General features: G+C 39.0%; 1 protein-coding gene and 1 pseudogene across 1 annotated transcript; one reads left to right on the top strand and one right to left on the bottom strand.

Moving 5' to 3' along the window:
- Nucleotides 1–1,860: 1,860 nt before the first annotated feature.
- On the top strand, nt 1,861–2,206 carry LOC122726261 (annotated as a pseudogene).
- An 11,629-nt stretch (nt 2,207–13,835) lies between these two features.
- LOC122753245 (olfactory receptor 6N1-like) lies at nt 13,836–14,780 on the bottom strand. The gene has a single exon (XM_044000529.1). The coding sequence runs from the start codon at nt 14,778–14,780 to the stop codon at nt 13,836–13,838; it is 945 nt and encodes a 314-aa protein (XP_043856464.1).
- Between the last annotated feature and the right edge of the window lie 8,916 nt (nt 14,781–23,696).

Genomic DNA, 23,696 nt, shown 5'->3' with positions numbered 1-23,696 from the left:
ACCTGTGGAGGGGACAGGTAGTGGAGAGTGAGGGGAGGGGGGAGACTATAATTGTCTTTTTTGTTAATGTTTTTTTTTTTAATCAACAGAAATCTATTCTCTCTCTCCCACCTCTACCCCACTAGGAAAATAAAAAGATAACAAATTCTTTGTAGCAAATATACATTCTCAAACAAAACTAACTCCCTCATTGTCTTAAAGGGGTTGAAGAGAATAGGCAATAGATTTGTTCTTTTGGGCTGCAAAGGAGAGAACTGGGTATAACAAGTAGAAGCTGAAAGGAGACAATAAGGAAAAAAACTTACTAATAATTGTAATTACCTAGCAGTGGTAAAGTTCTACCTTGGAAGACAATGGGTTCCTCTTGACTGGAGGTGCAAAAACAAAGATTTGATGTTGTATATGTTATCAAGGAGATTCTTGCTCTGGTGTGAATTGGACTAGATCAGCTCTGGGGTCCTTTCCAATGCTAAGATTGTTATGGTTCCATGACCATGTGATGTCGTTCATGTAACTTTGTACCTCTATCTAATCAGGGACCATGCTTGTTAGAAATGAATTTAGGGATTATCTAATCTAACCCTTTTTTCATATGACAAAAATGAGGTTCAGAATTCTAGAAATGACTAGTCCAAGTTCACACTGTAACTTAGTGACATAACCAGGATTTGAATCAGGGTCTCCTGAGTCCCAGCCCAGAGAGATTCCTGCCTTCCCACAGACCTTCTTTCCAATGTATGCTGACATTATACTTTGCATTACAGCTGCTTCTGGGAAGTTATAAGCTGGCATTTCCATAGTGCATAGGACTTACACATGACTTTATATGCTAGAGAGGAAAGTAGTCATTGTAATGACTCACATTTATATGTGCTTTTAGGGTAAAAATTAAATAGCCTTGCTTAATAGAAGCAACTGAGCCTCTGGAAAGTCAGATAACTTAATTATGAACATTGTTACTATGTGCTGGGACCAGAATCCACATCTTTTTACTCCGTGTCTCTAAATCACATCTTTCTAATAAAACACATATGAATGATATAACTTCTAAGTCCATTCCAGTGGTAACATTTTATGTAATGTACTATTATGACTCAAAATATCAAAGTAACAAAATCTCAAATTTTGCAAGCAACTCAGAGTTTAACCCTTCACTAAGCAAGAATCTTCTCTATAAGTTAGATTCCCCAACAGATAGCCAATCATCATACCTTCAGTCTTCCAGTGATGAGGAAAAATGTATGCTCTGTGGTTAATTGCACATTCACTGGGGATATTGGATTACTTTAAAATTATCATTGGTTCCCTACATTGGCCAAAGAACATTGGCAATAGTCACATTTCTACTTTATTTGACAAATGTCTTAAAATTTCTGAGACTCAGTTTCTTTATGTGTAAAATGATGGTCATAATAACACCTGCCAGGACTGTTATGAAAATCAAATGAAATAATATAAAAAATATTTGAAACCATAAACTAATAGCTCTTGAAAAGACTCCACAAATGCATGCATTACATTTATACATACATATACATATACATATACATATACATATACATATACATATACATATACATATACATATACATATACATATAATATACACATACACATACACATACATATCCATATCCATAATTGGTTAAAAAAAAGATGAACATATATACTTCCTTCCTTTTGTTCCTGAGGTGGGAGAACATGGATGAGGAATGTTTTAAATACTTAAAAGGAATGTTGGAGAACCAGAATGCCCCGAGCGCTCACGAGAAAAAACCCAGAGCAGCAGAGGACACCCTGATCCCTGACCCTGTACTTCCCACCCTACCCCACCCCTGCCCAACCCAGGACCCTGGCGTGATGCCCTCCACCCGGCCTTTCAAGCAGTGGTGAAGCCTCGCCAACAGATGCAAGGAAGTGCAGCAGGTCCACGAGCACCACCCCAGTAAGATCCCGGTGATCATTGAGCGATACAAAGGGGAAAAACAGCTGCCTGTCCTGGACAAGACCAAGTTCCTTGTCCTTGATCATGTTAACATGAGTGAATTAGTGAAGATCATCCATCGAAGACTCCAACTTAACCCCACTTAGGCCTTCTTCCTGCTGGTGAACCAGCACATCATGGTCAGCATCTCCACACCCATCTCAGGATGAAGATGGCTTCCTCTACAAGGTTTACGCCTCCCAGGAGACCTTCGGCTACTGAGCAAAAAGGGGCAGGGAGTATCCTGCCCCTGGGAAGATAGCAGCTGGGGAGGGGGGCATCCCAGTCGCATACTCCAGAACTATAAAGCTGCCTCTAACTACCCCCTCTCTGGGCCCCTTCCCCAGAACCCAAAGCAGGAGTGGTTGGCTTAGATCAATGCCAAACTAAGGACTTTGCCCACCCAGGGCTGGAGCAGAACAGAGGACATCCTGTGTCAACAAGGAATTTTCATTTATCCCAACTCTGTACACATATTAACTCTCGGTACTACCCCCAAATACTAGCACTTTGGGGGCTGCTCTGGCTTTAGGGTGGGGGATGAGAATATAGACATATAGCTGTATATGGCTGCCCCTCCCAGTTCTGAAGGTGGCACCTGCTTAAAATGGGGGAGGGGGTGGGTACCGGTGGCCTGGGCCCTGACTTGGCTCTGGTCTGGTTTTTTGTTGTTATTGCTGTTTGTTTTTTAGGCACCTGTCCTTCCCATCTTTATAGCATGAAGTTTGGACCCATCCTGTGCTAACAGCGACTCCAGGGACTGAGCTTTCCCCTTGCGGCCACAACCCTGCCTGCTGTTCCTTCTACATTATGTACCACAGTGTCCTTGAGCACCAGCCTATTTGAGCTACCAGTACTCTATATAAATAAAGAGAAATTCAAGTCCTAAATTTTTTTTTTCAGTTGGTTTTGTTTATCTTTTTTTTCTTTGTTTCAAGTGAAGGTTCATTGGGATGAGGAAGGGACATATCAGAAATAATTGCCAGGCAAAAACAAAAGTTAATTTAACTTAATAATAATAACATGACTATGATGAATATATAGAATGAACAGAATGAGAAATCACATTAATAGAACATTTTCTCTCAAACATTCCTGCAAGACAAGTAATATGAGAAGCAATACCCACATTTTACAGAAGAAAGCTTGGTTCAGTGGATTTACAGGAATGTCACTTACCTATATCTGGTACAGAGGTTTTTATTATGTACCTACTATGTGCCTGACACTGTGATAAGTGCTTTTATAAATATTATCTCATTTGAGTCTCACAGCCCTGTGAGGAGGGGTGAACTAGTTCATATCAGAAACAGAACAGATCAAAACTCGTATGTGAATGAGGCCTGTGAGTAGCTCTGAATTTGAACTTTCTGCTTGGGAGAAATGGAAAAGAAGAGGGAGAGTGAGAGAGAGAGAGAGAGAGAGAGAGAGAGAGAGAGAGAGAGAGAGAGAGAGAGAGAGAGAGAGAGAGAAGGAGGAAGGAAGGGAAGGAGGAAGGGAGTTAGGTAGGGAAGGAGGAAGGAAGGAAAAAAGGAAAGAAGGCAGGCAGGCAGGCAGGCAGGCAGGCAGGCAGGCAGGCAGGCAGGCAGGCAGGCAGGCAGGAAGTTAAGTGATTTGTTAGGTGATAGGATCACATGGCTAGTAAGTGGAACCTAAACCCCGATTTTCTGCCACGGAATCCAGTGTTTTTTCTTCCATTATCCCATACTGCCTCACTAAAGTTCTTCCTGGGCTAAGACAGTAGCTCTCTTTGGCCATTATCATTTGTGTAAACCACCTCAAGCTAGCCCTTTTTCATAAAGATTACATGGTTATAGTGGAAATAATAAATAATATGGTGGTTAGTAATTTTCCTGTGGGTCCCCTACACTGAAAGTCTGTCGGATCCTGACCAAAAGTTGCAAAGGCAAAAAATGATGTGTGGGCTATAATCCACTTGTATAGATCAGGCATTCCATTGTGTTTGCTGCTTAATCAGCATCTTCCTCTCTTAGCAAGAAAGTTTCCAGAAACTAAATTTGTTAAAGCCATTGTGAATAATGGGATTCAACATTACCATGACAGATGCTTACCCATACTTTTCATTTGTAAAAATGGTCAGAGAGAAGTTGAATTCATCAGAATTATTGAATGTGGAGGAATGAATCTGAAACTAGTAGAGCTTGAATGGAAAACTCACAGAAGCTGGAGCTGTACAGACTGACATAGGAAGAAATCCCTTAAGAAGGCATTGTCGATGTGCTAATATCTTCTATTAGGAACACTTCTATTTGTGATGACAATAATGGTTCAAGCAATGAACTATTGCTTCTAAGTGCTAAGTTTTCTTTGAAATATTTAATAAGTGACTTTCCACTGTTTATCATTCCCGATCTAATTTATTATTGCCTTTACAAGTCAATAGCCTAAAACGATGCAAATAGATTTTTTTTTTACAAAGATTCATTCTATTACAGTAAAACTGACTATAGCTTTATACTGCAACCAGCATTTTTTTCTATCCTACCTACTTCTGAACTCTGCTAAACAGAGACCATTTGCTTTGGAGGTCTTAACCCTTTCAACTCTGGAATGTGTAACTTATGTCTTAATCAATAAGTGCCTCACAAAATCTGTTATATATCAAGCTGGGTCCAAGTCATGTTTCACTTTACACCCTGATATCTTTGATATCTCTGTTTGTGTAACCTGGACCCCTCCCCTCAGCCCCCCAGTATGGGAATCATTATTAAATAAATATTACTATTGCAACTGGAAAAGGTGTGCAAATCTACTCCATTATGACTTTACTCACCATCCCATTCACTTTACAAAACAAAACACCTCTCCCTGGTTACCACTGCCCATTTATACTATATAAATTGTCTCCCCCATTACAATGTAAGCTTCCTGATGGCAGGGACTTTCTCAGTTTTTGTATTTTTATCCTCATACTTAGTACAAAGTAAATTCTTAATGAATATTTATTCCTGCATTCATCTCCTATGGTAATGTTAATTAGGAGGGATTTTATTCAAGTCAATCTTCATTGGAGGATGGAGTTTAACTTGCATTGATGAAAATAAGAAAAATGTGCAGTAGATTTATCATCTTGATAAAGGAGCCACCAACATAATTCCTCAATCTATACTCTTGAGAAAGTAATGCCATGAGACAATAGTTTATTCTCATTCATTCAGCCTAAGGTTTTTCTAGAAACCCCCAAGTCTGTCAGGAATTTGTTGCTTGGAATTTCTGTGGTCCCAAGTCTGTGTTTAATCCCAAAATCAAAAAGGCAAAGGCCAAATAGCAGATGGCATAATTTTAATGAGTACTGCAATCAGTTTGATGAGAGTACAGGGTATTGACTTTTGTCAAAAGGATACACATGGAGCTGATCCTTATTGAGAGACATATACCCATATTCCTTTGTTTCAGGGACACACTGAACTTATCCACTTGAATCCCAGTTACTGGAGTTGTATATTAATGATTAGATGACTGAGTTCTAAGATTCTTGTCTAAGGAGTCATCCCTGTGGTCTATAAGAATTATCTATGCACCAACACATCACGGATTGGGACACACAAAGGAGACCCATTTCATATGTTTTCTCTCCCTTGGACTTGCAGACCAAAGTGCAGAAAGGATAGAGGAGAAAATTATTTGCCCTCCTTGTGACTACCAGGAGGAGAAATGCTGAAATAACAGGAGCACATGGCAATGGGACATCTGTGGTTGCTCTGAGAGGGAAGGTCCAGGACATTGCTTCTGAACCAAAAATTCCTATGTAGAAAAAAGTTGACTCATGGGTAACCTCAAGTATAAGAATTCCTGAGGTCAAGTGGAACACCAACTAGGTGCCGGATTTTTAAAGAATCAATTGTTAAATTTTCAGTGTGAGCACTTAAACCTCAGAAATTAGCAAAGAATTTAAAAATCAGGACTTGGTTTACTGTTTTATTGATTGTCTAGACTTAAGAAAGTGTTAGGGATGATGTTAATAATTAAGATTGAACTTAAAAGTGTGATCAGCCTACTTTTTTGTAGGGAGAAGGTTGTTACACATTAACCAACATATCTCAAGCACTAGCTGCCCAGGAGGAAATTTCCTTAACACCATATTTCTCAAAGAAACAGAGTACGGCCAAAAGGAAGATCCTGCAGCTAGACCAATAAGGCTATGCCATGAGGGGCTTGCAGAGCTGAGCATTGCCACCCTTCCATGATATTGCTGAATTGCTCAGATGGTACAATTCCAAGGTGCAGTCTTAAACCTTCCTGGGTGTCTAGAGAATGGTCTTTGAGCAAATCATGTTTCCTAGATTTGTTCAAAAACAACTCTGATTAGTGATTTATGAATCTTCTATGGCAGAGGAAATTAAAAAAAAACTACCCTATACCTCATAACCATATTATCCACTCTGTACCTTTGTGAAAGGAGACTCTGTTACCCCTATATAGGGAAACACTAGACATGAGCCACTTTTAGGCTTTGCATTTATTTGCATATATTTCACTGAAGTTTTACTCTGAGGTTGGGGCCATAACAAAAATAAAATACTGACCATTCTGGGATCAGATCCCCAGGACTGAACCCAGTCCATGTGATCCAAGAACTTTATTGCAGGCTGGGGATGGAAGATGAGTTCTTTTTGCAGTCTTGAGATTTCCATTAAGGTGATGCTATTGATAATGGGACAGTATGGATAGTACAGTGAGTTAGAAGCAGGGAACCTTGATAGAAGAAGAGGGATGAAAGGAATTTGCTGCTAAACCTTCTCCAAATCCCAAGCAGAACCCAACACTGAGGCATGAGGGAAGACATCAGGGGCTAGAAGGTGTTCTTAGAGATCCCCAAAAGTCTAAGGCATTTCAATTCAGCAAATATTTTAAAAAGGGGGCGCTAGGTGGCGCAGTAGATAAAGCACTGGCCTTGGATTCAGGAGGACCTGAGTTCAAATCCAGCCTCAGACACTTGACACTTACTAGCTGTGTGACCCTGGACAAGTCACTTAACCCTCATTGCCTCGCACAAAAAAAAAATTTTTTTTTTAAAACATTAAAGATACCATAGTGTGTGTTGGGGCAAAAAGACAAAAAAAAAGAGTCCTTACTCTAAAAAAAATTACAATATCCTGGGAAAGATTGACCATGTACAAATGTAGAGAATAAGCAATTTTTGGTTTTGCTGGAATAAACAAAGACAGGAACATAGAACAGAATAAAAGAACAAGAACAGAGATCAGCTCCTACTGGACCTTTTGGTCTTGCCCCAAATTTGATTTTCATGGCACCCAAGGCTTTGAAAACAATCTTGTTACCACAGTTCCACATAGATCTACTATGGTTTTATTTTGAATCTAATATGGCCTTTGGTTGTCTGATCTTTTGTTTTGCATTAATTGCAACTCACAGCTATAAAATAATCTGCCCCAAATTTGAGATAACATGGGCAATACCGTGAGTACTATACAAAGAGAAGGAAATCCAAGGTAATTTGAGGAAAAGAGAGAGTATTAACAATTGAAATAGTCAAAAAAGGCTTTGCACAAATACACAGAGGTGAGAGATACAATATCAACTTCAAGAAACTATTAGTATCTATCTAACCCTGCAGGAAAATAGGAGGGGAAGGGGATAAAGAGAGAAGGGCAAAAGAAGGGAGGGGAGATTGGAGGAAAGACAGAAGTGAAACCCTTTTGAAGACGGATAGGGTGAAAGAAGATAGATAATAGAATAAATATCATGGTGAAGAGAATGGGATAGAGGGAAACAGTTAACAATAGTAATCATGAAAAAGAGAAAAGGGGGAAAATTGCACAAAGAATATTTATAGCAACTCTTTGTGGTGACTAAGAATTGGAAATCAAGGTAATGTCCATCAACTGAGAAATGACTGAAGAAGCTGTGATATATGATGGTAGTGGAATGGTATTGTGCTATAGGAAATGACAAACAGGATGATCCCACAAAAACCTGGAAAAACTCATATGAACTGCTGTATAGTGAAGTGAGCAGAACTGGGAAGACATTGTGCATAGTGACAGCAGTATTGTTTGATGAGCAATTGTGAATGACTTAACTACTCTCAGCAACACAATGATCCAAGATAATCCCAAGGGACTAAATGATGTAGCATACTATCTACTCCCGGAGAAATAACTGATAAAAAGAGCACTTGTGGATTGTACATATATAATCTATATCAGATTGGTTGCTGTCTTGTGCAGGGGGGAGGAAAGGGAAGGAGGGAGAAAAATTTGGAACTCTAAAACTTAAGAAAATCAATATTGAAAACTACCCTTACATGTAACTGGAAAATATAAAATAAATGTTTGTTGCACTGAAAAAAAAGAAACTATTAGTATCCTAGACTAATGTCATAATATGGATTAATCATGGTAATATAAAATAAGGTTAAAAAGAAAAATTGGATCTAGATGGTGGAAAGCCTCGAATGCCAGGCTAAAAGTTTGTTGTTTTTTGTTTTGGTTTTGTGGGTTTTTTACTTAGAGTACTGAGCCCCTTGACAAGACCAGTAGCTTAGGAAGATTATTTTAGCAACTGTTAGGAGGTTGGATTAGAGGGAAAAGATGCAAATAAAATAATAGAATAGGTGTTAGAAGAAAACTCAGTGGTTATTTTAGTCCAATTTCTTTTCAGTCATTTTTCACACTTTTCTGACCCTTCATGACCCTATTTGGGGTTCTCTTAACACAGATACTGGAGTGGTTTGCCCTTTCTGTCTGTGATAGATGATTTATTAGACCCCTATTTTATTCTGATCAGTATTAATCAATTTGAGATGATTACATAGGGGTGGTGATTAAAACTTCTGATAGTAGGTCACAGAGCTGTGAACTGCAGATTTTACATTCACTTGCTTAATCGTGGAAAGCTAACTAAAGGACCTCTACCCTTGTTTTTCTTCATTATGGTGAATAAGCTCAGCAAGGTGGAGGTGACTCAATTACATGTAAAATCCCCCAACTATAAATCCTCTCTACATTAACAAGAAGTGACCATCCCATCTCTGCTTGAGGACCTCCCGTAACAGAGAATGCACTACCACCTTATTTTGTATCCTCACAACACCATAACTCTACTAAGAGAAGAATGATGATACCTTGGATATGGAAGAGATTAGCATAACCACCATTACTGCTACCATCATCACCACTAAGATTTTACTAAGCATCTACACATGTATTTGAATTTATACTCTTTGATGTTATAATGATGTAAAATATGTTAATTGGTTTCATCCAAACGGAAATATGTAGTAAGATTTAAAATGATTCAGCCACTTCAGGGTAGTCATTATTAATACTAATTAGGATCTGGCTATCCAGAGCTACATAGACCCAGTCCCTTCCCCCAGGGAAGTTGAAGGGCTGAGTCTGAAGCAGTTACACTGACTCAGACAAACACAGTCTGACAACAGCATGGAAATAGTACTGTAAAACATTCAAAACTTAGAGTCAAGTTTTTGTATCCAAAAAGAAAAAGTCAGGGATGAGCTTATCATAAGGAAAGATAGCAAGGATAATAGATGGCCAAAGAGGGCCAGGATCAAGACATATAGTCCCTCTTCTCTGATCAAACGGAAGATTTGACTTGTTCTGTTTTACTCCAGAAGGCAAAAATGTTGGAAATCAGTAAAATTTGTGAAGGGACAAGTTTTAGCTTAATGTAAGGAAAACTTTCTATGATTCAAGTTATCAAAAAAGGGGAAAAAAAAGAAAACATACCTAGGAAAGTAATGAGCTCATCATCATGAAAGGTCTTCAATAACTGAGTGGATGACCACTTCCTGGTCATATTATAGAACAGTGACTCTCAAACTTTTTGGTCTTAGGAACCTTTTACATGCTTAAAAATTATTAAGGACCGCAAAGAAATTGTGTTTATTTTGCTTATATTTATTGATATTTAACATGTTAGAAATTAAAACATCTTAGTAATATGAAAATAGTTCTGACCTCACAGATCCCCTGGAAGAAGTCCAAAGAACCTCCAAGGATCCCTGAATCCTATTTTTGATGTTGTAGAGTGATATGTTTGGGGACAGGTTGGACCAGATGGCTTGAGGTAACCCTTTTACTTCTGAGATTTTGTCATTTAATGTGCAAGGCACTGAGCAGAGGATAGGGCAGCTGAGTTGCACAGTGAATAAATAGTACAAGGCCAGGACTCAGGAAAACTCAATCTGAGTTTTCAAATCTGGCCTCAGACACTTACTAGCTATGTTACCCTGGGAAATTCATTTAACCCTTTTTGCCTCAATTTTGTCATCTGTAAAATGAGCTGGAAAAGGAAGTGGCAAAGCACTTGAGTATCTTTGTCAAGAAAACTCCAAATGGGGTCACAGGCAGACACAAATGAACAATAAAAGCAAGGGATACAAATAGAATGGGTCATACTCTAGTCAGAGCCAATCAGAGGGTGAGAGTTTCTCTGATAACAATAATCATACAAAAAATTTTTAAATGACAGTTCATACTCTCAACACATTCCTTGGCACATAGTAAGCACTTAACACATGCTTGTTGACTCAAAATTCTTTCATTCTAATAAAAGGGAGGTAGGGTGAGTTATAATGTAAATAGAGAAATACAGGGTTTCCCGAAAGTGTTAATGCAACTTAAAGCTTTACTAAGATTTTAGGGCATCCTATACCATAAAAGTTAGGGCAAAATGGGGGCAGAGCAGAAATCTCAACATAGTGCTAAAATAAAATAGAGACAGGAGAAAGCTAGATAAGTTTGGGACCACCTTAGTTGCAACTGTATTTTGAACTGAATTTCACTGAACTGAATTGAGTGGAAAAGACCCAGTGGAAGATAGCTAGTACATTGGTCACGTCTTCTGTGAAAATGTATATGGAAGGGGGCAGCTAGGTAATGCAGTGGATAAAGCACCAGCTCTAGATTCAGGAAGACCTGAGTTCAAATCTGCCCTCAGACACTTGACACTTACTAGCTGTGTGACCCTGGGGAAATCACTTAACCTTCATTGCCCCGCCAAAAAAAAAATGTATATAGGAGGATATGGGCAAGAACCACATGGGATGAGGAAGTATCAATTGACTATGAGCTGCGCTGCTGGAAGAGAGAAAGACCATATTGATAGGATCATATATCACATCAAGTATTAAAATACCAGAATTGGATATTGTCTGTGAGCCTATATAGGGCCTGGGGCCAAAACTACTGAATCATCTGCCTGGAGCTAAAGGTGTTACTCCATGCATACTCTCATATGTTTATTTGGGGGCAAATCCAGGCTTAGAAAAGTAACTGAATATAAAGAAGAGGTTGAGTGTGATTTAGAAGAAAAAAAATCTATACAGGAGAAATGAATGGTACCAATGCTACATTAGCCACCTGCATATTATCAATGACTTGGATTGAAGATCACATGGTATGACTGTTAAATGTGCTTGTGGATTTGCATATCTTTCATAAGATTCACATTTAACGGTAGGGAAAGTTCCATAAAATAGGGTCCTGAAGTTTTCAAGACACATTCACTTGGGAGTGAGGAAAGAACTCAACACTATAACATTGATCCATTGGGGAAGATCTGAAGCTTAGCACAAGCTGCCTGGGAGAGGATTGCCTTTTTGAAATAACCATTCTTGCAATAGGGGAGCCAAGTTCAGTTGTTTCTGATATCAAGAAATCTAAGTGGCCTCTAAACTCTAGTACCCTGGGCAAAAGCCCTGACTGTCCCACTTTATTTGCATTTCTGTTCAAGATTCAAGTATCACCCTGACACACTAAAAAGAACACTGAAAACATAGGTAAAGAAGCTTCTAGACCCCTTTCTTTACTCAAATTAAGATGAATTTTTGTATCTGTATAGGTTGTATATGACTTCCAAGCAGAATAGGAGTTCATTGAGTACAGGAGCTGCTTGGTTATATTTCTTTGTATCCCTTAGTACCTAGCACCATGCATTTTTTGAACTGAATTAATTGAGTCAAACTAAGCTGAACTGATCTTGGGCAAGCTATTCTGAGACTTGCTTTTCTTGACAATGAAATAGGGTTCCCTATCACACAGAAAGGTGATGGTGGTGATGATGATAGTGTTAATGGTACTGGTGATGATAGCCAACATTTATGGAGTCCTGGGCCTGGAGTCAGGAAGACCTAAGTTCAAATCACACCTCAGACACTTACTAGCTGTGTGACCCTGGGCAAGTAACTTAACCTCTGTTTGCTTAATACACTAGAGAAGGAAATGGCAAACCACTCCCGTATCTTGGCCAAGAACATCCCATCAACAATATGGTGCATAGGGTCATGAAGAGTCAGACACAACTGAACGACATTTCCATAGTACTTACCATGCACCAGGTACTATGCTAAGTGCTTTATAATTATTATCTCATTCGATCCTCACAACAATCCAGGGAAGTAAATGCTATTATTCTCTCCATTTTACAAATGAGGAAACTTGAAGGCAATAGGGACTTGACCAGGTCACACATAGCTAGTGAGTGTCTAATGCCAGGTTTGAACTCAGGTCTTCCTGACTCCAGGCCCAGCACCCTAACAGTGCTACCGAAGTCTTTAATAGTTGTAAGGCACAAAGCTGCATAAATATAAACGATCTCTCAATGGACGTGGAGAGAGAGGAAGGGAGTGGCAGAAACTAGATTTTATGCTCATTCAAAACAACTAAATTAAATATAAAATAAATAAGTGCACGTTGTTGTCGCTGTCTATTTGTGTACATAGATGACACTCTGTAGAAGTGCTTTTTTAGGGTCAAAGTGTATCATGAATCCTCAAGGCCTCCCAAAATTCAGTCAACTTTTTTTTAATCTTCTATGAGTGCCTAACATAGGGTACTAATAGTGTAATATAAAATACCTAAAGGAGATAATGAGATAATAATTGTAAAGTACTTCACCCAGTGCCTAGTAAATAATAATGTAATATACACATTATAATTATCATCATATATGTGTATGTATATATATATATATATTAAAAAATATCATATTCCCAACCTTAGTGGCCTTGTATAAGTCACTTCTGGGCCTCAGTTTCTTCATCTGCAAAGATAAGGGGCTTGGATATAATGATCTCTAAGGTGCCTTCCAGCTCTAAAATCCTAGAGTCTTCTTTCTAGCATATCTCTCCCAATCCTCCCAGGCTTTCCCTCTAGAGCAAACTCAGGCTATACAAGATTGAAGTAATTTTCCCATGAGACTTCGTGAAGGAGAAAGAGAATGGGACAAGTCCACAGGTTCTGACATTCAATAACTATGAGATATTAGGCAAGTTACTTCCTGTCTTTGAGTATAAGCTTCCTCATCTATAAAATGGACACAATAATGCCTAGACTACATTAACTCCCAGTATTATATCAGACTTTAATGAGAGGATGCATGTGAGAGCACTTTGTAAGCCATAAAATGTTTTACAAATGTAGTTAGTTTATTGTCAAGGTTGTGGTTGTTATATATGTAGCCTGTCACTATCATCAGTCTGGCTATTTCCCAAGGTCAGGGACCTAGACTCATCTGCATCTCCAAACACAAGATGTATAAACATAGTTCATGGGTAATGAATTAATGTCTTTTTTATTATTTTTTTTTTGGTGAGGCAATTGGGGCTAAGTGACTTGCCCAGGGTCACACAGCTAGTAAGTGTCAAGTGTCTGAGGTCACATTTGAACTCAGGTCCTCCTGACTGTAGGGCCAGTGCTCTATCCACTGCACCACCTAGCTGCCCCTGAATTAACTTCTTGACTGGCTGACTTTTGCACTGGCTATCCAGTCAATCCTATGACAACCCAATTGAAAAAATATTTCCAACAATTCCACTAGGGCTAGGCTAGGACCCAAAGAACACTCAGGACCCCTTCAGTAGTGCCCGAAGCCTATGGGTGACCCTCTTCACAGCTTCCTTCACTTCCTTGTTGCGCAGGGTGTAGATGATAGGATTAAGGAAGGGGGTGAGCAGAGCATATATCAGGGCAATGAGCTTGTCTGAGCCCTCTGCCCGGCCCCTAGGAGGCCCTACATAAACAGCAAAGGCTGAGCCATAGAATAAGGCCACTACTGTCATGTGAGAGGAACACGTAGAGAAAGCTTTAGTTCTGCTGGCAGCTGTAGGCAACCTCAGCACGGCCCTTAGGATGCCCCCATACAACAATAGGATCAGGATAAAATTGCACCCAGTAGCCACGCCAATCACAGCCCCATGGACACGTGCATGCCAGGCAGTGCCCACACATGCCAGCCGCATGAGTGGTGCAAGGTCACAGAAGTAATGAGCAATCTCCATCCGGCAGAAGGGCAGTGAGGCGGTGAGGCAGGTGGGCACCAGTGCTGCAGAGAAGCCAGCCACCCAAGAGGCAGCTGCTAGCCAGATCCGCACGTGGCCACCCATAAGACTATGGTAATGAAGAGGGCGACAAATAGCAAAGTAGCGATCAAGGGCCATGACACCCAGAAGATAACACTCAGTCATACCCAGTGAGTGGAAGACATATAACTGAGTGAAACAGACAATAGGAGAGACAGGTGAAGGCCCATGAAGCATGGTGCATAGGAGTGTGGGCACTGTAGTGCTGATGTACCAGAGTTCCAGAAAGGATAGAATGCTGATAAAGAAATACATGGGAGTGCCCAGCCCAGAGTCAGCCTGGACTAGGATGATGATGAACAGGTTGCCAGCCAAGGTGAGGAGGTAAATACACAGGACACCCAGGAAGGTGAGAGGTTGCAGGGACTGGGTAGGAGTGAAGCCAACCAGGACAAAGTTCTGGACCCAGGTTTGGTTAGCACAATCCATAGTTCCCAGGACTGAGGTTGAGCGGGGGAGGGTCAGAAAGTTAAGTGGTTTAGTGGAAAGGACACTGGATTGGGGGTGAAAGGCTCCTAGTCCCAGACCTGCTATTTACAAAGCTATGGGATGATGACCAAGTCATTTCATTTCTTTGAGACTCATTTTCCCCTTCTCTGTTTCAATACAATCAAAAGATCAATTATTTCAACAGGTAACTTTTTTTCCCCTCCACCAATGCAGATTTTGGCCCTTCCATGTCTTAAGAAATGGTATGATGAGTTTCTACAGCAAAAACAAACAAATAAATGAGTAAATAAATGAATAGATTAATAAATAGAGATAAACAAATAAATTTCTACTATTCTTTCCTTGAAAAATGAAGATTCAGTCTTAGCCAGGCTGTTTTTCAGATGAAAAGACACAATCTATCCATATTCAACTTATTAAAACTTTTCAGACTTTGTGATCTACTGGCACCAACTTCAGGAACCCAGAGTCAACTCCATGCCCTGAGGAGTAGGATTTTTAGAGTATTTAATGAAAATCTTAATCTTAAGTATGCAGTATATTCTTTAAACAACTTGGAAATAACAAGAGCTTTCATCTTATGCAATCCTTGACAATGTATTTCCTGAGGACAATGGCCAAAATTATTCCTATCTCTGCTTGATGAAGAAAGAAATTAAGGCTCATGGCTTCTGGCAAGTGACTTGTCCAAAGTCACATAGCTAGTAGGTGTTGAGTCAGGACTTGAACTTTCTTCTGATGCCAAGTCCAGTGGGCTTTCCACTCCTTAACAGCTTCCTCCCAAAGTCAGCCAAGAAGGATTCCAGGCCATAGGGCCAAAGTCCCTCCCCTACCCATTCCTTAGCATGAAAAGGTATTCAATAGTCATTAACTTCATACACACACACACATATGCTCATGCACACACACGCATGCATCCCACATATGTATGCACATACACTACCTGTAATCTTTTGATACCTTAAGTTCTCACAAACATGTGTGTGTGTGTGTGTGTGTGTGTGTGTGTATTCTGTTGCTTTCTGAGAGGAGTATATTCCTCAATGCCTGGAGCTCTCAATCCATCAAATATAAAGGAAAGAATTGTCTCACTCCTTTCAGAGACAGGAAGACTACATAATAAAACTGCCCTTTGGGGCACAGTGATTGAATTGAAAGATTCTCAAGAAAAAAGAGATGTGAAAGGAGAGGGTGATAGAGACCCTGAGAATCCTGTACCCTCAAACCCAGGTTGAGGATCCATGATAGGAGACTAAAAAGGAAGATGACAGAGGGATGGATACTCACCAAATAAGGAGTCAAAAAGAGAAAGCTATGGAAGGGAAATTTCTAAGAGCTTCCTAGAGTGACAGCAAGATATGGTAAAATTTAGATCTATAACTAAATTTTCTAGTCTTGCTTCTACCATTAATTAGCTATGTGATCTTGGGCAAATCACTTCTTGGTAGACCTCAGTTTCTTTGTTGGAAAAAAATGATATTTGACTACGATATTCTTTAAGGACCCATCCAGAACAAAATGATGATCTCTAAAGTCCCTTCCAGTTCTGACATTCTACATCTTTATAAGGGGAAAGTTACTGAGAGAGAATTATTGGGGGAGGGGCTCAGAACTAGCACCTCTACAATTCCAGTTTCATCTCCTTGGACTTGGAATCTGTGAAATAATGATAGTCGACATTTATATCACAATTTGTAAAGCACTTTACTTGTTACCTTATATAATCTTCTCTCACAACAATTCCACCAGTTATGCAGGACAAGGTATCATCCATCCCATTGTACAAATGAGGAAACTGAAGCTTGAAGAGTTTCAATCATTTGCCCAGGATCACATAGAACTGGTAGCATTCTAGCCAGTGGTTCTCCTATAACATTGCTGTCTGATCAAACCAGAAATTCCCCACCACTGCTCCCAGTCCTCACTACCACCATTACCCTTCTCATGTATCTTCCTATCTTTTTCCCTCTCCCATACCTGAAGATTTGAAGACATCATGCAAGAAATCTCCTGCTTCTAGGACACTCTATACCCTTGGACCCCTAGGAGCTCCAGCTTCCACACTCCTTGTATGTCTTGAGCATTCCAAGAATCACTAAACTCCTTACCACTCCCATTACCTCCCTGCTTCCCAATGATACCAGCCCCATAGGAGCAACTGTGTATATTGTTTCTCAAGGGCAGGGATACCATCCCTTGGGAGATGTAAAAATTTGATGTTTATCTCACTCTCTAGCTGACTCATCAACTTTGGGACCTTTGATGAAGGCCCTCTGGTACCAATTCTGGACATGTTCCTCTCTTCTATACCCTAAAGGTGTAGAATCCATTGGCCTACTTAATTTAGTCAGTACTGTAACCCTGTTTCCATATTCTGAGCGTCAAACTTTAATCCAGAGAAGTGAGACTGCAAATTGTTGAACCTATATCGCAAGTGGGTGAGGTTTGTATAATCTCCTTTCCCACTACAAGGACATTTATATATCCTCCCTTCACTGTGCAAGAGTTCTTTTTTGTGTCTAACTTAAATCTCAACTGTACATAAAGGTCTAATTTCTCTTGTGCTGTCTTCAAGTGAAGACTATTATCCCCTTATTAATAAAGAAAACAGTAGTTTATATTTAGGTATCATTGTAGTTTTTTTATTCTTTTTTCCATATATATATTTTATTATTTTTCCAGCTACATCTAGAGATAGTCTTCAACATTTGTTCTTATAAGATTTCTAGTTTCAAATTTTTCTCTCTCCTTCTCCCTCTGCAAGACAGCAAGTAATCTGATATAGGTTATATAAGTATTGTTGTATTTTTAAAGTACTTCATATGTTCATTATTTAATCCTTTCAGCTACCTAAAGCTCCAACCTCAGCCTCAAAGCTTTGCTCTAAGCTGTTTCAGATTGACTTATCTCTTCTCCTAATCAAGTCAAGAAGCATTTAAATATCTACTATATAGTAAGCACTGTGCTCCATATTGGGAATACAAATAAAGACAAAAAGGAGTCCCTACTCTCAATGGCAGTTATGTGATTCAATACAGAGAGTTGAGTTAGGAAAACCTGAGTTCAAATTTGACCTCAGAAACTCACTAGCTGTGTGTCCCTGGGCAAATCATTTAATCCCATTTTCCTCATTTTCCTCATCTATAAAATGAGCTGGAGAAGGAAAATGGAAAACCACTCCAGTATCTTTGCCAAGAAAACCCCAAACTGAGTCATAAAGAGTTGGAGATGACTGAAAATGACTAAACAATAATAACAACTCTCAAGGAACTCAAAATCTAACAAGGGTGACAATATGCAAACAACAATGTAAAAAAAGATACAGACAGTATAAAATGGAGATAATCTCAGAGGGAAGACATTAATACTAAGGAGCACTAAAAAAGGCTTCTTGCACCCCTATGTGTATTCTTTGCTCCTCTCAGAGCTATTTCTAGACATTCTGAACTATTTAACCAGTCATTTGCTTGCTACCACTCAAAATGTTCCAGTATATCTCTCTTCTCTAGCAGATTTTCCCAGACATATATAAGGAAAAAGAAACATTTCTAACCCTAGCTCATGACATCTGAGGTATCCTGCCTCTCCCATTCCATCCCAACCTAAATAACATATTTTGCCATATGCACACTATTTACCAATTGATCATGATCAATTCTCTCACAAACATCTAATATAGACCCATAAATCCTCTTTATTTCAACAAAACTCTACAAATATTGCTCGAAGCATTATGCTTAGAATTGACACCCTCCATTTCACCCACATCTCATAACCTTCATTATAATTCCTAAGCTTTTTATTTTTTACTGTAAAGAAATTTGACATGAGGAATATGTGATTATTTTCAACATTCTGTTCCTTTGAAATAAATGTTGAATTTGGTTTAAATTATGAAATTAACATGATTCTCTCCTTGAAGCACACAATGAGAAATTAAATTCAATTTATAAAAGATTTAAAAATATGTTACATGCATGTAGTAAGAACTAGATATTTTCCTAACTTTATTTCAGTGTAACTTGCTTCCTTGGTGATCCTATGTACTTCATGCATTTTTGCCAGTCAACAAACATTTATTAAGTACCTTATGTATGCCATGCACTATGCTAAGTGCAAGATATACAAAGAAGGATAGAAGGCAATCCATACTCTCAAGGGGGTCACAGATGAATTGGCAAGACAAAATGCGAATAGGTACCTATAAGCAAGATGTATACTGAATAAATGAGAAATAATCATCAGAGGAAAGGAATCTGAATTAGGGGGTTAAGAAAATGCTTTCCTAGAAGGTGAGATTTTATTGGATTTTTGTTTTGTTTTGTTTTGTTTTTGAGAGACAATGAGGGTTAAATGAAGTGCCCAGGGTCACACAGCTAATAAGTATCATGTATCTAAAGCCAGATTTGAACTCAGGTCCTCCTGAATCCAGGGCCAGTGCTCTATTCACTGCACCACCTAGCTACCCCCAGAAAGTGAGATTTTAGCTGGGACCTGAAGGAATCCAGGCAATCCAAGAGAGAGCAATGAAGAAAGAGAGTCTTCCACACATGGCCCACAGGCAGAGGAAATATCCAGAGTTAGGAGATAAGAGCTCTTATTCAAGTAATTACAAGAAGGTGGGTGTAACTGGATCACAGAGTACATCTGTATAGAGGAAGGCAGTGGAATGTAAGACACAAGAAGACTGGAAAAGTTGCCAAATAGAGGATGTATATTTGATCCTGGAAGTGACAGTGAGTTAGTGGAGTCTATTAAAGAGGAGGGGAACATTGTAAGACCTTCATTTTAAGATCAATTTGGCAAGTGAATGGAAGATGGTTTGAAGTGGGGAGAGACTTTTGTCAGGGAGACCAATTAGGAGTTAACACAATAGTCTAGGCAAGAGGTGATGAGGACTTAATACCAGAGTTGTACAAAGCACGGATGTTACAAAAGTCAAAAGGCCAGGACTTGACGACTGATTGGATATGGAGGGTAAGAGATACTGAGGAGTAAAGGGTGATATCTAGGTCAGGAGTCTGCATGATTTAGAGGATAGTGGTAATCCTCAGCAGTAACAGGGAAATTAGTAATAGGGGAGAGAGTATGGGTGAAAAAGATCAGTCCTAAAAAACAAAGAAAGGAAGGAAGAAAAAAAAAGCTCAGGCCTGAATTTAAGATTTTTACAAGAAATGCCATTTGAGATGTCTAATAGGCAAATGGAGATATGAGACTTGAGGTAAACAGTAAAATTGAGACAGTTTAAGTAGATTTAAGAATCATCAACATAGAGATGATAATGGAATCCATGAGAGCTGATGATGTCACTAAATTAAATAGAACATAGAGAGAAGAAGCCCAATTCAGAGTCCTATGGGGCAGTTAGAGTTATTGACAATGATCTTGTGAAAATACAACAGAATTTCACAGAATAACTATGCCCATGAAAGAAGTAGTATCATTGTACTGAAGTATTGTTTGCAAACCGCAGAGAGGGGAGAAAAAAGCATTCACAAGAATGCGTTCGTGCTGCAATGAACAGAAATGGAGAAAAGAACATTCTCTTTGTTGGGGGTATAGGCAGATGCAAAACTGTTTAGTTGGAGCATAGAGGGCATGAAGAGGAGTAGAAGGCTGAAAAAAGAGGTGAGAACCACATTTTGGAAGCATTTGAAGGTTGCACTAGGAATTGGAATCATAGAAGAAATTTAAACCATTCAGCAGCCACTGTGTTTAAGTAGGGAAGTGTGATGAATTAAGGTTACTCTGGCAATGGTGTAAAAGAGGAAATGAATGGAAAAGAGACTGGAGGTAAATAACGCAGATAGAGCACTAAAACTGTAGTTCAAATGAGAAATAATAACAGACCTCGAGAACTGTGATTAATGGAGCAAGGTAAACTTCAAAAGAGGTTTCTAGTATTGAATTCCAGTGTTTGGGTCTTGGTCCTATGTATTTAAAATTTTATCACTCACCTGGATGGTAAATCTGCAGATGACACAAAACTGCGCAGGAAAACTTACACATTGTATGACAATGTCACTTTTCAAAATGGATCTTGACAGTCTTGAATAAAATTTGTCAATGGCATAAACCTAGGAGGATTTGCTAACACTGGATGAAAAAATATCAGGACCAAGCAAGATGGCAATCAGCTAGAATACTGGCCTGAATGTAATAGGATTAAATTCAACATGGATCAATATAAAGTTCTATAATTAGGAGAAAAAAACCTCTTCATAAGTACAATGTGGGAGAGGCAGGTGTATATAACAGTTTTTCTGAAAAACATCTTGGTGTTTTGTGAACCATAAGTTCAATATAAGCCTTTTTTGCAGGGCAAAGAGGTTTAAGTGACTTGCCCAGGGTCACACAACTAGTGAGTGTCAAGTGTCTGAGGCCATATTTGAGCTCAGGTCCTCCTGAAAACAGGGCCTGTACTTTATCCACTATACCACCTAGCTGCCCCCATAAGCCTTCTTAGATTGGGAACTTCTATTGGCAGGGACTGTCTTTTGACTTTCATTGTATCCTTAGAGCTTAGCACAGTACCTGGCACATGATAGGTGCTTAATAAATGCTTATCAATTGATTGATATGACAGCTAAAAAGATCCTGAGCTGCCTTGAGCTAGAAGCACAGCTTCCAGACATAAGGATGTGATGGATCCTTATGTATACACTGTCTTGCAGTATTGTGTTCCATTTCAAGCATAACAGCTTTAGAAGGAAATTGATAAGTTGCAGAGAGTACAGAGAGTACAGTATCACATAACCATGTTATGTGATAAGATTTTTTAAAATGAGGATGATTTGCCTAAAGAATAGAAGACTTTGAGGGGTGTATAATAGCTGTCTTTAAGTATTTAAAGGAATGTCATGTCCTAGAGGGTTTAGATGTCTGTTTGACCATTGCAAGTAGAATCAGCCTGTTTAGGTTTGATGTCAGGAAAAAACTTCCCACAAGTTAGAGCTGTTCAAACATGAAATGAACTGACTTAGGGTTTCCTTTGATTGGAGAACAGAGACTGGATGGCTGTTTCTGAGATATTGTTTTAATGGGGATTTTTTTTTTCAGAAATGAATTGGACTAGATGGCCTTTGAGATTCTTTCCAACTGGAAAATTCAGTTATTGGGTGAATTTTGGGCCTAATCTAATAAAAACTAAATTTCATAGAAATAAATATAAAGTCCTAAGTGGTTTAAATAATCACTCTTTGCCACACTCTACAAGGGATGGGAATAGAGGAGAAGAGATAAGCAACACTGTGGCAGAAGAATTTCTGACTCAGGCCTCTTGCTGCCACTGTAAGGAAATAAATACTGAGATGGGAAAGAAACTGGTTCAGACTTCTTGCCACCCCCATGATAAGAAGCCAACACTGCCCCTCTCTTTATTTTGAGCTTCCAAACATTGTTTCATAAAACAAAGGTCACAGCATCTTCAGGATCAAGGTTGGAAAAGAAATCTCACCTCCTGTTTTTACAAGATGGAAGGTGTCCTTATTTTCCTCCTTCCATCACTTGTTTCTAAACACATATGCCCTTATCTTCCCTTCCTGCTTTCTATAAAATTACACTTTTCTTTGCTGCTTATGTATTCACATTCTGTGTGGGGTAGCTGAAACTGATACCCTGAGGTCTTTGACTTTATTTTTGTTATACAGATGAGCCTGCAGTCTGAACATAATAAAATTCTTCAGCTCACTATGGCTGCCCATTGTTTTGGTGATAGTCTGAAGGATTTAATCAATAGATGCCTGGATAATATTTATCTCAACTTCCTATATGCACAAAACTGGATCAAGATTGAAAGAAACAATAGTTATTTAAGAAGAGATGAAAACTAGAGAATTCTAGAAACTTTTTAAGGGAAAAAGCACTTCTTTTGGACTAATTTTTTAATTACACCACAGAGACATTGAAAGTATGATTATTCCCATTTTTACAGTTGAGGGAAATGAGGTTCAGAAAGTGCGGGAAGAGCTACCAGATACTAAATTTATAACAACCTGCTGGGATGGGAGTAAAAATATCTATCTGGGTGGCCATGTAGTCCAAACTATAAATGAAAGGAAATATGCGCAGCCTACCAAACAAGTGTTAATCTAGATTCTGCATGAAGATAGAGAGGGAACCCATCACCTCTTAAAGGAAACCCAGTCTGCTTTTGAACCAACCAAATTGTTAGGCAGTTTTTCCCAACATCAATCATAGATTCATCTCTTTGCAACTTCCACCCTTTGCTTCTGGTTGTGCTTTCAGACACCAAAGAGAGCAGGTCTAACCCGAAACCACATGAAAGTTCTTCAAATGCTTGAAGATAGCTATCATATCATGTTACACCCAAAGCCTTCTCCAGGCTCACCCTTCATAGCTTCTTCAAATGAGCCTCATATGACATAGACTCTGAACACTCACTATCTTTGTCATCTTTTGAACACCCACTTCTACTGTATCAATGTACTTCTTAAACCTTGGGTCATGAAACTGAATATAATATTCCAAATGAGATCTGATGAGGGCAGAGTACACTGGAATTATCACCTCATTACTGCTAGGAGCTAGACTTTTCAATGCAGCCAAGGAAGCTGCATGCAGTTCATCTAAGTGACTACAAAAGGAGTTTCTTCATTAGAGAAGATAACCAGAAGGATGACTAGGAGTTGTTTGTACAATGCAGAAATGAAATGGGGCTCATGCCTGTGTGGCAGTCACACAAAATGCTGTATGTTCTGATGAGGTTTAAGGAAAAATCTGCCAAGAGATTGTAACAGTAGTTGTGTTAAGCTACCGAATCCTATTTTAAGTCTCTCTTGATGTACACAGTGAATCTTTTGTGCTCCATAGCATTTCTTTTGAATGTAAGAAATATCAGTACTTTATCCTATCCATAAATACATGTTGAATATC

This window comes from Dromiciops gliroides, chromosome 4 (assembly GCF_019393635.1).
Source record: "Dromiciops gliroides isolate mDroGli1 chromosome 4, mDroGli1.pri, whole genome shotgun sequence".
Taxonomy (NCBI): Eukaryota; Metazoa; Chordata; class Mammalia; order Microbiotheria; family Microbiotheriidae; genus Dromiciops; species Dromiciops gliroides.
This window is presented reverse-complemented; position numbering and strand designations above follow the sequence as displayed.